General features: G+C 36.2%; 1 protein-coding gene across 1 annotated transcript in view; it reads left to right on the forward strand.

Moving 5' to 3' along the window:
• Window positions 1-15,945, forward strand: part of MUC19 (mucin 19, oligomeric) — a 189,176-nt gene extending 173,231 nt beyond the window's left edge. Inside the window, 16 exon segments of the mRNA XM_050749984.1 lie at window positions 2,203-2,253; window positions 2,522-2,575; window positions 3,150-3,191; window positions 4,288-4,341; window positions 5,418-5,471; window positions 5,888-5,938; window positions 6,225-6,278; window positions 6,448-6,495; window positions 8,491-8,520; window positions 10,681-10,712; window positions 10,801-10,963; window positions 11,310-11,347; window positions 12,772-12,882; window positions 14,157-14,196; window positions 14,845-14,953; window positions 15,592-15,945. Of these exon segments, the coding sequence (XP_050605941.1) occupies window positions 2,203-2,253; window positions 2,522-2,575; window positions 3,150-3,191; window positions 4,288-4,341; window positions 5,418-5,471; window positions 5,888-5,938; window positions 6,225-6,278; window positions 6,448-6,495; window positions 8,491-8,520; window positions 10,681-10,712; window positions 10,801-10,963; window positions 11,310-11,347; window positions 12,772-12,882; window positions 14,157-14,196; window positions 14,845-14,953; window positions 15,592-15,775 (1,115 nt within the window). The 3' untranslated portion in view covers window positions 15,776-15,945.
• The last annotated feature ends 312 nt before the right edge of the window (window positions 15,946-16,257 follow it).

Here is a 16,257-nt window from a genome sequence, read left to right on the forward strand (position 1 = left end):
ACACTTCCAAGAAGTCCCTATTGAAACATGAGGGAGCCACACCGCAGGAAGTAAAACTGATGAGCAAAGAAAAAGCACTGCTTTCCAAAGTATTTAACCACAGCAAAGGGGCTCCAGAATGACAGTTTTGCCACAGTTGGTTTTGGGAGATGAGAAAGCCTAGGAGAAAATGTGGTTTTTGTTTTTCTTTGCATAGAGAAGCCCTTGGATGGCTTATAAGAAATGCGTATTTTTCCAAGTCTATGCTATTCTCTGGGTTAAAAAAAAAAGTCATTACTATGGTCTCTCTCTCTCTCTCTGTTTTACTATCTTTCCCTCAATTTCATTTTCATTTCAAATCCCCTGGAATATCTTCTTTCATCACACTTGCTGGAAATTTCAACAAGGATTAGTCAAAGTTACAAAAGAAAGCTGTCTATGAGTACCTCAGGCAAAAGGCCATCTTCTTTGAGAATATGTCTTCTACTAAAACATGAAATATTTTCCAGATTTCAAACTTAAGTCATCTCAACTTTTTCCTCTACTACCAGGAACTACAACTTAATTACTAAATAATACCACTACTAGAAATTAATTACAGAGGATTTCATTAATTACTAGTGAAATTTAGGCCCTGACAGGAGATGATAAAACTTTTCATTTGAAGACTTATTGAAGTCCGTTGAAGGTGGTCATATTAATGCTGTCGAATACCCTGGACTAAAGATTTAATTAGGAACATCATTGTTAGGACATAGCTTCTCAGAAGTAGATACCTAAATGGGGACAGGAATCTTTTTAGGTAAAATATTTCCACACTTGTCTTTGCTCATACTACTGTCATATCAAATAAAGCCACCACTAACCAAGATTTCCAGGCTGGATAAATAAAAGATGACTGAAATAAACTTAAGGCATCTTGGGCGTCTTTTGTTTACTTGAAAAAATGATGATGGAAAAGAATATTTTCTCTTTTCTATTCAAATGTCTGGGGGATGTAAAACAGTATGGAATTTTCAGGGAACTATAATACAATAATACAATATACTTGTGGAACGCAACCCAGATGTTGAGAGAGCATTGAAAGAGGGAATGTTGAGAAGTTTTTGGAGCTTCTAGATTACAAAGTTGGGACAGAAATATCATGAAATGAAGAAAAAAATCACTCATCAATTCTATATTCTATGAGACTATTATAATATTGGGCTCAATTATAACACCAAAAATTAAAACGTTGATTCATGGGCAATGAGAAGGGATTTTAAAATAGGTTAACTATCATGCCCAGGTTGTATTTTTTGGGAATATTAATTACTCACAGGTAGAAGATTGATATGAAAGAGAGTAAGAGTAAGGGTGGAGGTATGTTGTATAGTTTGAAATCTCTTGGAAATGACAGATGGTTAGGGACTGAAATAAGCTAGTCATAAGGGGATACAGAGGCAGAAAGAGTGTACAATATGTTAGCCAGTTAGAATCAACAAGTGTGGCTGAGGAGATAAAGGAGAGGAATAAATTTAGCTGACTTCTAGTTCATGATTTGAGTGCTTGGGTGGATAGGTGATGGTGCCATCTACCAAGTTTGTGAATATACTAGAGGAAATAAAAATATTTGATAAGTGATACAGTAAGGTCTGATTGTGATCATTTGAATTCAAATTACTCTGAGGTTTCCAGGTAGTGATGTCCAGAAGAGTTGATGAAGGTGACTGGGGCCCAGACGAGAAGCCTGTACTGGGATAGAGATTTGTCAGTCATTTGCTTACAAATAATATTTGAAACTATGGGTACTGATGAGTTATTTAGGGTTATATTAGCCCTAAATAACCCACTGTATGTTATTTACATACAGGGAGAAGAGAAAACAGGCAAAGAGTTCCTTGGGCTCTCCAGGACATAAAGGGTGGACATAGGCAAAGAGCCTGAAAAGGAGAGGAGTTCTGGTTTAGCAATTTCCAATGTGTTTGACTTAGCACTGTGTACTGAAGTACTGGGATACACCATGTTATACCAGGAGACCATATTGCCTCTAATTTTGGGATTCAGAATCTCAAACAGGATCAGCCAGAATTTGCGGGGGACATATTTTTTAATATTTCATTTTTTCAGAGAACCTAGCCTCATAGTTATGAAACTTTGAAAGTAGAAAGTAGAAGGGGGGAAACTCTCTTGAAAGAATTAAAATATTAAGATTCTCAATCTTTTTCATTTTTTAACCTTTAGGGATCACCAACATAATTTCAGGGAGAAGCCAACCTACTGAAAGTAAAACAGGTGAGCATGGGGAATTGAAAAAGGTGAGGATGGGAAAGGCCCTCGTTCATGATGCTAACTTGGAAAAGAAAGATCCCAGAGGACTGAAGCTAACCAAAATGAACACTATAAAACGGGGAAAACCATGTTTAGTTTACCTCTTGGGAAAGGAATCCTGGAGAAGGAATGCATTATCTCACAGAAACACATGGATTTGTTCTAAACCATGATTTCTATCCTATCAGACTCTGCTCATATTACCTCCTCTTCCTTCTCCCTCTCATCCAAGGCTACACTGTGACAGGCTCTGGGACAACAGCCTTACCTGGAGGTTTCAGAACAGGTAAGTCAAGTAGTGAAAGGAATTCTCCTTTAAATGGCTCTCAGTTAGCAGTGTAATTGGATTGTTTGTAGCTCAATGGATGGATACCCCATTCTTAATGATGTTCTTATTTCACATTGCGTGCCTGTATCAAAACATCTCATGTACCCCATAAGTATATATATCTACTATGTATGCACAAAAATTAAAAACATTAATAAAACTAGTAAATTATCTCATAACAACATCATCTATTGCCATATCATTTTCATGTTGACAAACTCTCCATCTTTTCCACTTTTCTTAAGTTGCTCTTACAGAGGCCACAACTTTTAAAGGTTATGTTGGAACCACTGAAGCGGAAATTTCATCAGGTGAGTTTTTTCACATTTTAGATTCTCCACGATTTTTCCATTTGAGTTTGCTACATACAGATTTTGAATGAAAATGAATGTGGCTGGAAGGTGGTTGCTTTCCCTTTAATAAGAGATCGTGAGGCCAACCTAGACCAATTATCTGATTTTTCCAAGATATATTGTAGATGTATTAATAATTATCTAGACACATCCTTTCTTTACTCCCTTGGTCTTGTCAGGCAATACCCCAGGATCAACAGGAGTCACCAGCAGCCAAGAAGGTGAGATTACCATAATGGATGCAGGTAATTTTGCGGATTAAGAGATTATTCAATAGATGCAGGTAATTGTGCTGATTAAGGCTTTGATTTACATATTTAATCTTTGATCACAAGTTTACACACACTTTGTTTTCTGGTTTTCTTTCTATGGAGTACTTGTCCCTTTTCTTACATTTACTGTAGAAAATTTTTACTGGAGGTAAATCATGTGTGTATAAGAAACACATTCTCAAATTTAGTAATTGAAGTCTGGATGATTCTAGATCTAGAGAAATGAGATATATGAGGCAATTGTGACTTTCCCATATTTCCCTTGAACATACAATTATGAAAGAGTCAATTGGAAAACATGCTAGGCTTAGCATTTAGTGCAAGAAAACTTGTTAAATTGTTTTCTGTTGCTTCAGAGAAACCAGGTTATGTGGAAAAGCCATACATTTCCGATGATGGGAAAGGCGTTGTGTCCTTCCCTCTTATTACAGGCACCACTGAGGTAGCCTCTAGCATTATTATTTCTGGAAGTTCAAACACAGGTATGTAAATATTTAGTAGGTAGCTACAAGAACCTAAGGCTGGAAAACTAAGATCCCTTCTGTGGAACTGACTGTAGCGTCCACACATCAATTCCTACCTCATTCTTCTTTGCCTTTCTTAGGGTTAAATGAGTGTATGTCAGTAGTTAAATCTGTTTAACTCCACTGGGTTCTCATTAATGACTCCTATCCATTGCTTCAGCATAGGGAAATATTGGGGGTAAAGATAAGACTCAGGAAGTTCCATTAGGGAATTTACATTTCCTAGCCATCTATGGTTGTTTTCTTGTTTTGGGGTTTCTCAGGCTCATGCCAGAGTCCCCAGGTCAGGCTGTGAAGGCACACAGGGCACCACTAAAGGAGAGAGCAGACACTGAAATCCATGAATTCTCATCTGTCCAGAGGAGTTATCTGTGTGTCTGTAATTCACAAGGTGCCCTGTGGGCTAGCTGCAGCACTGGCCCAGAATGTCATCTGAGTTGCTTTCTGTTCCTCATGTTGATCTCCGAGGATAGGAATAAGGGCTGTGGCTGATATGAATTTGCCCTCATTTTCCTTTGCAGGCACCACTGTAATATCAAGTGGAATCACTGGAATCCCAGAAACTTCCATCACAGGTAATATAAATTATTGTCTCAAATGAAGACTACATGCTCAACATTTCTGTGTCTTTAACACCAAAGTAAATACTGTTTACAAAGTCAATACAGATAGGCAGTATTTATCTCTATGAATGAATGTCACACTTCAACTGCAAAATAAAATTGCACCAGATGTAGTTAAACAGGCAAAGAAGACTTTGTTCAAGACTACTACAGTAAGTGTCAAAACCATTGCAATAGGGGAGAGAGACTGAACTCAGCTCTGATAAAGCAAAAGGCAGGAGAATTGTTTAGTGCTTGGCTAAGCTAGTGGAAAAGTAATGAAGAATGTTTGGAGAGACTTCAACGTATACGATTAGGCCATCTGTGTTTGGTAATTGGCACTTAATCAGGTCAAAGTTAGGCCCCTGCCCTCCCACAGAGATTGGGAGATAGAGACATTATTTTTCTTGATAATTATATTTCAAAAGAGTGGCTGTCAGGTCCTTGAGAAAGATATTTATGAATTGTAAGATTGACAAGAGAGTGGGAGAAGATTTACATCTCAAAGGGGCAGAGGAAGAATTTAAAAGTAAGGCAAGTTTTCTAAAGTAAATAAGAAAAGGGAGGTTAAGAGCCAATAGCTAGGAACAAACCTGTCTAAAATGTAGTTAAGCTAAGGGCAACATTAGGTCTCTCATTTTCTCATTTTTTCCCACTCTCTCCCTCCAAAATTAATACAGGAGAACCAAGAAACCAAGTTACATGAAGAGTTAGGCGTGAGAAAAACTCTTGTCATTTAGAGAAGGGGCACCAGAAGTGAAACATGTATAGAGTAAAGTGTGAGAAAAGCTCTCATCACTTAGAGAAAGGAAACCCACAAGAGAAACATGTATCAGGGTCAAAGAAGAATCTTCACTTCACCTCTGTGAACAAGGGATTGCTACAATAGGAAGTTCTTAGTGTTTCCACGGCAGGGGCGTGAGCTAGCATTAGTAGATGTGTTAGTGTATTCCAACTGCTTTGAGACTCTTGTTCCACGTGGAGGTGTCTTAAGTAAATGCTCTTCTGAGATCAGAAAAAGTGTATTGCTCTTCCCTTGCTCATTTTAGGTCCTTCCAAGGAAGCATCTAACGAAACCACTGCTCCTGGACCTCCTACCACAGGTAAGTCAAATAGTAATAAATGCATTTGTCTCGGTGGCCCCTCAGAAGACAGGATAGCTTATCTGCAGTTCTCACAGAAGTAAAGAGTAGGATGATGGTTACCAGTGGTTGGGGTAGTTGTATATATGGGGAGGGGTATGGTGGGGAGACGTTGGTGAAAGGATACAAGATTTCATTTAGACAGGAGGAGTAAATTCAAGAGATCTATTGCACAAGATCGTGACTATAGTTAATAATATATTCTTGAAAAGTGCTAAGAGGGTGGCATAATGTAGTTCTTCAGAACATCATGTACAAAATACATAGTTTTTTTCTGTCCATCTAAAACATGAAGAATAAAACATTTTTTTAAAATGAAGTTAAGCTTTAGCTTCTCCAGTCCCCTGTACTCACCACTTTTGTTCCTTTTTAAGCAGTCACTGCTTCCACAGGAGTCAAAATAACTTCTGGAACTGGAGTGCAAACAGGTGAGTATTCAGTGTGGCTTTGATTATACATAAGAAGTTGAGTTAGGAGGAGAGAGGTAGGAGAGAAGTGAAAGACCGAGGCCAGGATGATGGCATTCAACTTCCTCTTAGAACACAACTTTGAAATTATACTAAGGATACTTTTTTTTTCCCCCCTCTGGGAGTTTTTGGTTTAGGTTTCCACTGGGGCTCCCCTCCTAAAGACTTCTTCATGCAGATTGAGAATTCTGAGCAGGGTATTATGAAGGGTGCTAGTCCTAAAATGTCTTATATTTCCTTTTGCGAGGCTCCACCTTGGTTCCAGCTGGAGTGCCAACAAGACCACAAGTACCCCAGTCAGGTAAAATCAGATGACCCAAATGAACTGGAATAAATTGTCTGTTCCACACAAAGCTTTCCTTGAGTATGAATTTGTGCCATCATTTGGGCATGTACATAAACACAGACTTGATATGTGTAGGTTATTCTAATTTTTAAAATCACAATACCATCCATTTATTTCCTCTCAGAAACCACTGTCGTGGCAACCAGAGAAGTAGAAACTGAAAGTAAAACAGGTCAGTATAGGAAAAGCCCTAATTTCTTTGTTACTATGTCAACTAATATTTCTTTAGTACCTTATATGTGCTAAACTCTCTAGCAGACATTAAAAGCAAAAACATCAGCAGGATGCAGCACTTGCCATTTTTTATTCTGTGTGTGTGGGAGGAAGAGATTATTTTGGGCACAGATAGTATATATTTAGTGATACCAAAAATATGCACAAAATATGTGGTTCCGGGGGTGGAGTGAGAGTAGTGTTAATTTCTGCTTATTAATTGGTAGTGTGGAGTAAAGGCATGAGAAATGGCATGATTGAGTTTAACATTGGCATGGATGGGGAGGGTATTCCTGCCAAACAGCCCTGGAAAAGATAAAGATATAAGACCTCATGGGGGAGTTCAGGAATCAACCAGATGTTGGCAATGACTGCGTAAGGTTCAGGGAAGAAATGAGAGCAAAAACGTAAGTAGAGGAAATTTTATGAAGAACCAAACTTCAACAAGGCTTTATCCTTATAGTAATGGGATACCATTAAGGATTTGATCAAGAGCCTGACATGATCAGATAGTTGAGAAATTACTCTGATACAAATGTGGTGATTAGGAGACTGTTCTCTGTGGCTCCTCTTACAAATATCTCCAACAAACGCTTGCAATCCTGGTCAGGGAATATTTTCTCTTGTATTCATGCCTAACTGATCTTTTTTCTCTCTTGTTGCTGGTTTCTGTTACTTTGCTAAGCATCCATAATTAGCACCTGGCTTAGCCTCCCTACGTAAAGAGTTGGAAATATTTGATTACCCAAATTTCCATACCTTTAATTCATTTTGTAATCTATATTTTGGGCCTATTAGTTGTTGGGATCACTTTACCTAAACATGTAGAAATTTTAAGTTCTCTTCAAATATTCTGTTGCTCCTAGGTCAGCCTTTTTCTTGGTAGGTTGAGATATATATATACACACACACACACACATATATACACATATACACACATATGTATACATATACGTGTGTGTATGTGTGTGTGTATATATATATCTCGTGTGTGTGTATATATATAAATACACACACACACATATATATCTCAACCTACCAAGAAAAACGTGTGTGTGTGTGTGTGTGTGTAAGAGAGAGAGATATATATATACATATTTAAACAGAATCTTGCTCTGTTGCCCAGGCTGGAGTGCAATGGCGTGATCTCGGCTCACTGCAAGCTCTGTCTCTTGGGTTCAAGCAATTATCCTGCCTCAGCCTCCCTGGTTGCTGGGACTACAGACAAGCACCACCATACCCATCTACTTTTTGTATTTTTAGTAGAGATGCAGTTTCACCATGTTGGCCAGGCTGGTCTCAAACTCCTGGCCTCAAGTGATCTGCCCACCTCGGCCTCACAAAGTGCTGCAATTACAGGCGTGAGCCACTGCGACTGGCCAGATTGCATAAAATATTCATTTTGTTTTTAGAAGTTTCGGAATAGAGTTTGAAATTTATGAGTGAATTGTTGGATTGACCAAAATATATGATGTGTAAAGGCTAAAAAAGATACATATTGCCAGTTTAAAGCATTTGTTGGGGGAGAAGATAGAGCAAAATTGAAGTATTTCAAGAAGATAAGGAGAATAAAGGTTTTTAAATGACTAAAACTGGGTAATTAATACTCATTTTATACTGTAGCAGAATTATCATTTTCCCTTTTTAAATCTTTTTGTCCTATTCATTAGAACTGCCTTCAAAAAATTTTGAAGAGTTTACTTTGATGTTTTCTCTTTTTGATACTTATATTTTTCTCTCATTAAAATATGAGGTCCAAAGGAAACACTGTACAATGGAATTTCAAATGCAGCGAGGAGCAGGACGGGGAGATAGATGGGAATATATCGATTTGTAAGACTAGCTATGTAGACAATTATTTTCAGCAATGGAATAATGAATTAGATAACTATACTTGCCACAATACTATTCCAGTAACTTCAGAGACTAACTTAAGGTTCCTGTCTTTACACAGAATGTCTAGCCTCACTTCCACCCGCTCCAGGTAAGAGTACCACGACTTCAGAATTGCTCTGCATTAATGGCTACTCTCATCAATCAAATTTCAGAGGTCCTGCTAATAAAAGTCACCAGCCATGGAAATGTTATAAAATAGGAAAACATGTATTGGATTAACTTAGCTTTTATTCCCCTAATAGTGAGTAAATAGTTCATTTCCTCCTTCACAAACCAATGAAACCAAACCAAACAAATATACCTTGTTACTCAGATCAAAACAAGGTTTACCTACTAAATGTTTCATATAATTATGATACCTTAACCAAAATATTGTCACTTGATAGTAAGCACCTTTTTAAACTAGATAATTTCAACTTGAGGGATGAGCTATAGTAGAAAAAATCCGTTTAGCCAGAGTTAAGTAATTTTAAGGAACTTTGTAGCAAATAAACAAAATTACTAAAAAATATGCAGCCATAAAAAAAGGATAAGTTCATGTCCTTTGTAGGGACATGGATGAAGCTGGAAACCATCATTCCCAGCAAACTATCGCAAGGACAAAAAACAAAACACTGCATGTTCTCACTCATAGGTGGGAATTGCACAATGAGAACGCTTGGACACAGGGTGGGGAACATCACACACTGGGGCCTGTCGTGGGGTGGCACGAGGGGGAAGGGATAACATTAGGAGTTATACCTAACGTAAATGACGAGTTAATGGGTGCAGCACACCAACATGGCACATGTATACATATGTAATAAACCTGCACATTGTGCACATGTACCCTAGAACTTAAAGTATAAAAAAATAAAAATAAATAAATAAAAAAGTAGTCAGATCTTCAAAAAAAATTACTAAAAAATAATTCTCTGACCTTAGTACATAGTGGGAAAAGGAAGGTCTTCAGAGAAATAGCAAATTTAATATCAGGCAGAAAATAAATTTCAAAGTAAAAATATAAACTATGTATTATATATAGAGTGCATATTGTCTGTCACTTGTGTTGTATATTTTAAGGTATCTCCAGGAATTTCTTTACAATATTGATATTTGAGAACACAAACAGACCAGCCCAGGGCATGTAAATGAGAGAAGTGAGATAAAGTTGAGAAGGTCAGTTTGAGTCACAATATGAGAGCCCTCGAAAGCTAGACTGCTAGAATAAAGTGTTTGTTTATACACAACTATAAGGGACCATCAAAGTAGTAATGAGATGAGAATTAGGCTTTAGAAAAATCACGTTACCTGATTGGATCAGAACGAGATATGAGTCAGAGTAATCCCCTAAAAAATACCAGTAGAATATGCTAGATCAAAAACGTAGTAAGATCTTGGAGTGGCATTGTAGCAAGTAGAATAAGGAAAGGAAGAAATGAATGTGAGATACAGGATTTGGCAGTAGATTTGATGCCAGTGATAGAAGAACTCAAATGGCTCCTTGATTTTAAGCTTGAATGATTGAAAGTATAGTTCTATCTGTAGAGAAGGAAGCCAGTCTAGAAGAGAAGCTGGTTTTGGGGGGAAGATGATACAATCTGTTGTGTGCACATCGAGTTTTGGGTTTCTATAGGTCTGCCAGGATTCTGTCTAGAGGTAGAGAGAGAACTGGCTCCAAAGCTATGAGAGAGATCTGGGCTGGAGCTGGACATTTTAGAGTCATTCTTTTGATGTTACGGTGCACATTGTGGAGATAGAGGAAAGAGTTAGAGGCAAAATGAGAGGGAATAAGACAAACTGCCAGTGAAGACAAAAATTTCAGAGTATTAAATCTGAAGAAAGGAGAACATTTTTCAAGAAGGTAAGAATGAACAATGTCAACTATGGCAGATAACTTAAACTGAGACAGGGCCCTTGGGTCTGGTAATTATGAAGCCATGGTGACTTGTAGGATTGGAAAAGCAGAAGTCAGACTGCAAAACAGTAAGTCAGTTAGTAGCCATAAGATTGATTGACCACTGCCAGGAGAAATGAAGAATTATGCTTTGCTGAGATTTATAAAAATAGGATATGCCTGTTGGTAACAGTTTGCTTAAAGCAGGTGGACTTGATTTTATTCACCTTAAGGCACCATAAAATCTTGTATAATTCTGTGACTCTGAAATCCTAATGCCAGTTACAGTATTGGCCACCTGGTGGTTATCTATAAATAACAGATGGTTATATTTTGCCAAATTTAATTACCATTTATCATTTATGTTAACAGTTTGTCACGGTCCACTGGGAGAAGAGAAATCTGTAAGTACACAGTTTTGCTCTACTTTAATCCAAATGTGCTCTAATTCCTGTATTTGAATAGAAGTCTAAACTTGGTTTGTATATGTAGCCTGGAGACATATGGACTGCCAATTGCCACAGATGTACCTGTACTGATGCAAAGACTATAGACTGTAAACCTGAGGAGTGCCCTTCTCCACCCACATGCAAAACCGGTGAAAAGCTTGTGAAGTTCCAATATAATGACACCTGCTGTGAAATTGGATACTGTGGTGTGTATTCATAATACATTATTTTAATTGAATATGTTCACTGGTTGTTTATTAACATATTCAAGAGATACTTTTTGAGCTACCAGTTTTGTCAAACATAATACTAGACAGGTGTAATAAATAGTACAGAATTAGTATAATAATATTTGTGTTCTTAAAACTTACCATCTTCAGAATGGGGGACACCCAGAATTAAGTTATGAATATAATCAGTAAATTAAAGGAAGACTATGATATTATGGGTAGAAACATTACAGTTGGTTGCTATGTATGATCTCATCTACAATTTCTGTTTTATAAATAGAATTATAGTATTTTAGAATAAAACAATATATTTATTTTTCAGAACCAAGAACATGTTTGTTTAACAATACTGACTATGAGGTAAGGTCTTTTCTTCATTAAAATGTTTTTGTTAATTATATGAATAAATTTAATACTCGGCTATATTAAGGGACTTTTAGCCTATTTTATATATATAATATATGTAAGTATATATATTATATATATAAAAGAAATTACATAATAAATATATATGTATGTATACATATTTTTTTAACCCTAGTAACAACGGATTGGAATCCATTCATTTTTTTCCCCACACCCACTTCCAAAGGAACATCAAATGTAACACTCACCAGGACTCTTCAAAGGAGGAAAACATAATTCTTGATCATTAACTACTCAGCAGTAGAGCTTCTGAACAAAATTTCCCATGGGCCTTGCCAGATGGAGAAGACATACTTTGTAACATTCAAATCAATGAACAGAGTCAAACTGTAATTATAACCAGAAAGATCAGATGGTCAAGCTGTCAGAGATCAAATAAGAAAACCCAAAGGGCTAGAACTCTATTATGCAGCTACAGCAACACAATATATTCAAGGCTGGATTTTGACAACTAATTTGACATTTTGGACAGTAATTTAACTTTTTAGAAAAAAGTATAACGAAGCCATAAAAATCAGATGATTCTCAAATTGATATTAACACACTTGAAATGGTGATAGTAAATATTAAAAAATCTAAAATGAAATATATGTGGTATATTAGGCAATAGATAAAACATCCTATGAGAGTTTTACTTTGATAACCCATTTATCACACTCACATTTCTACCTGGACTTCTTAAATTTTTAGTTTCCAAAGTTGATCTGACTTAAACCTGTGGTAGTTTTTTAACAAAAAATATGATGATATTTAAGAAACAAAAGGAAAGTTTTCTTCTGATCATTTATAGTAAAATTCCAATTTATCAGAAAGTTCATCTTGTTGAGGCCGTGAAATAAACGCAGTTTCTCAAACTGTTGTTTGAATATTTAACATAAGCTAATTATAAAGTAACAGCAGAGAGCTTTAAAAGTATAGGAATATAGGCCAAGATAGAAGCAAGACATCTTGTGAGACTTGTCATTTGTTTTAATATGATAAGCCTATTTTGTGCCATTTTTCCCCCACTTAAATTTCTCGTTTCCCCTTAAGCTTAGAACATAACAATTAAGTGCTTGATCACTATAAAAAAACCTGTCTTGAAAATTTCTTGAAAATATAATAGAGTATCTGTTGGTGAATCTTCATTTGAGGATTGAGAATCTTGACACATTTTGTGTCTCAATGAACAAATTTGGTTTATTCATGGAAGTGAAAGACTTTCAAACCATCTTTTCTTTACTATTAACCTAATGACAAAGTGCCTCTGGAAAATCACTAAACATGAATTTGAATTTTTAAACTGATATTCTTGCAAACCTCTAAAAGAAATCAAGGTGAATAATTATTTTGTTTTTGTCCTCCTCTTTTCCTCCCAGATTGGTGCTTCATTCGATGACCCCAGCAACCCCTGTGTCTCCTATTCCTGCAAAGACACTGGCTTTGCTGCAGTAGTCCAGGACTGCCCAGAGCAGACCTGGTGTGCAGAAGTAAGTCATCTTAACTAATGAACACTGAGGTTCAGTTCTCATATCAAACTCTGGCTGGGTGCAGTGGCTCACACCTGTAATCCCAGCACTTTGGGAGGCCGAGGCGTGCGGATCACCTGAGGTCAGGAGTTCGAGACAAGCCTGGCCAACATGGTGAAACCTCGTGTCTACTAAAAATATAAAAATTAGCCAGGCGTGGTGGCAGGTGCCTGTAATCCCAGCTACTCAGGAGGCTGAGGCAGGAGAATAGCTTGAGCCCAGCAGGCGGAGGTTGCAGTGAGCCGAGCACTGCACTCTAGCCTGGGGAACAAGAGTAAGACTTCCTCTCAAAAAAAGAAAAATCAACCTGTCTTCAATCTCATTAGAAAATATTTGTGTCTGGCTATCAGACATAAATATCTGGTAGATCGTATAGCTCTTTAAACAAATGCATTATATCCAGAGCCCAGGTGATTCCAGACATGCTCATCTTTTATTGTTAAGTATATAGTTTTTTTCATATCAAGAAAGGCTCTCATGCTTTGCAGGCTTTATAAAACTTAATTTAGTGCTCATCTAGAAGGAGTCAGTTATTATAGAAAGCATTTTGCTATTTCTAAACTAAAAAACTCACTAACTTTTAAAAATAGCTCAAATAATTATCTATAAGGATACCAATTTTTCTATATAATCATGTCTGGGTACTTTAGATCTTTCTTTGTGTCACAGTGCTCTCCATTTCTGTGCTCCCCAAGTATGGCTGAGTTTTATATTAATGAATGCTTAAGTTTCAATTATTAAGGGAGGTTTAAGTTATCATTTTTCTTTCTGAAGATATAATTGATAATATGGTTTAATGTTTTATTTTCGAGCTCTAATACCGGATTTCAGTATTTATCATGCTTTTACTTTGTTATAATTTTAAACCTATCAATTTCTCAAAGGTGCAGCTTCTAATTGTGAGTTTCTAGTATGTAGTAGTAATATTATTGTTAAAGCATTTTTCAGTAAGTGAGAAATAATCTAATATTATTTAATGTTATCTTTAACAAGAATTCAGTTTAAAGCTTATTTTTCCTTTGCCCATTGTTGAAAAATTTTAGTCATATTTTTATTACTAAGCTGGTGTGTCTCCTTTCCTGCCTTTTGCTTAGTAGATCTGGGGTAAGATTGTCCATCTGTTCCATTTCCTCTCTGTGATGTGATGCATTTTAACCAATTAAGAAGTGTTGTATTATTTACAGAAAAATTTAGAACAACGTTTCTCGTTTTTATCTTTTTTCTTACCCCTACAGGAGGACAGAATCTATGATTCCAAAAAATGTTGCTATACATGTGAGTAAAGTTAAGTTCTGCACAGAGAAACATGTAAGCTGTTGACAAAAGTTTAATTTCTTTAAAACAAAATGGCAGATCATTAAGAGAAAGTATCTTGTATTTTTAACACAACAGGTAACCTAGCCTATCTGTGTAAACTTCCATTGGATATTTGTACATAATGTATTATGGCTATGTATTCATGTTGACTGCAACATTCTTCTCAGTAAAAAACAATGTTTACAAGGGAACAAATGTAATTTTCATGGAAAAGATTAGCTTGTTCTTTTGACATCAGCAAGTTGTGTTGTAAATGGTGTATTAGATCATAAGGATAATCAGTGATGAGAAAATGGATGTCAAAAATAATTCATCCACCCCTGTTTTTGATGGATGTCAAAATAATCCGTCTGCCCATTTCTTCCCCTCTCCCTTCCTCTTACTTCTCCCCTCAACCCCTTCACCTGTGATAGTGTGATAGTGATAACAGGAACAAGATACCAGTAATCTGAGTATTAACCAGCTACCTTGTAATGGTGCTGAGATGGTTAATCTCCTCAATCATGTTGTGAAGTAGTTGCTATTATTTATAGGTTAAGAAAATGGAGGGTTAGCAATTGTTAATGTTAAACCTCTCTTCTGACTCTCTTTTCCTTTTCGTTTTAGGTAAGAATAATTGCAGATCTTCCTTTGTGAATGTGACTGTTATCTACAGTGGTTGCAAGAAAAGAGTTCAGATGGCAAAATGCGCAGGGGAATGTGAAAAGACTGTCAAGTGAGTTCTTTGAATGTGTATCGTGTGTTAACTTTGTAACCTTGTGGAGAAAATGAACCTTTTAAAATATTACATGGAAAAACTTTTATGTGAGGGCAATACTATTTTGTTATAAGGACCAAATGAAAGAAGAATCTAAGATATTAAGATCTGAGAACTAAAATATTCACTTAAAATAGTGATGAGTCATTCCGAAGTAGTTTTCTAAATATGCCAAGCATGATACCTTTGTAACAAATGTACTCATCTTCATACAGTGACTACAGAAAATATTTAAGCAAAGAAGTGAATTTCTTGAATTACTTACACTTGAAATTTAGATAGTATGTTTTTCCTTTATGTACACTTTTATGTATAGATTAATATAGAGATAATAATCTCATATTAAGTTATATTTAACATTTTATTTAGTTTACTTTTTCACCATAATGCTCCAATTATGAGATTATAACTTCTTTTCAGATTTCTTATCACTGAGAAACATCAGAGCTTTACAGTGACAGGGGAAATGCAAGGTCTAGAAAAAGAATAAATTGGTTACAAGGCTTGCTAAGTCACTTAGACAATTACTGTTTGAGTAATGATGTCAGTTTATCTTTAAAATTCTAAAAATGTTTATTACTGAATTTTTCTTTTAGGTACAATTATGATACCTTACTCTTGGAACATTCATGCCTTTGCTGCCGAGAAGAAAACTATGAACTCAGAGACATTGTACTTGACTGTCCTGATGGGAGTACAATCCCTTACCAATACAGGCATATCACAACCTGCTCTTGTTTAGACATATGCCAACCATATACGACTTTCACGTACAGTTAATGCTGACATCACCTTCCCAGTTTTAACAGGCCTGGTATTTATAAGTGAGGAAAAATAATCATTAAAATAGTGGGAATAACTAAACATTTGTATCTCACTCAAAACAATGAGTTCTCATTATGAGGAATTTTGCTCTCTCGTGGACTGGATCTGAAAAATAAACAACCTGACAAGCAATTCATGAGCAAGGGTATTTATTTTACAGCAAAACGAATTCTGCAAGTCTAGCAGAAACTGGATCATATCATGACTCTTCAATATATTTCCCTTTTATCCTTCAGCTTCTTATGTCCTTCTCCTGTTTCATTTCCTTCACTTATTGAAAATGTAGACTTGGTTTTCTTTTCTCACTTCCTATGCCAGTTGCATCACTCCTCCCATCCTACTACAACTCCTCCTGCTAGGACACTAGTGACCTTCTTATAATTCTGCCTACAGGGTCTGACAGCGTTTCCATTCTTCCTTTCTTGAGACATTTTTCT

The sequence above is a fragment of the Macaca thibetana genome, chromosome 11 (genome assembly GCF_024542745.1).
Source record: "Macaca thibetana thibetana isolate TM-01 chromosome 11, ASM2454274v1, whole genome shotgun sequence".
In the NCBI taxonomy this organism is placed as follows: Eukaryota; Metazoa; Chordata; class Mammalia; order Primates; family Cercopithecidae; genus Macaca; species Macaca thibetana.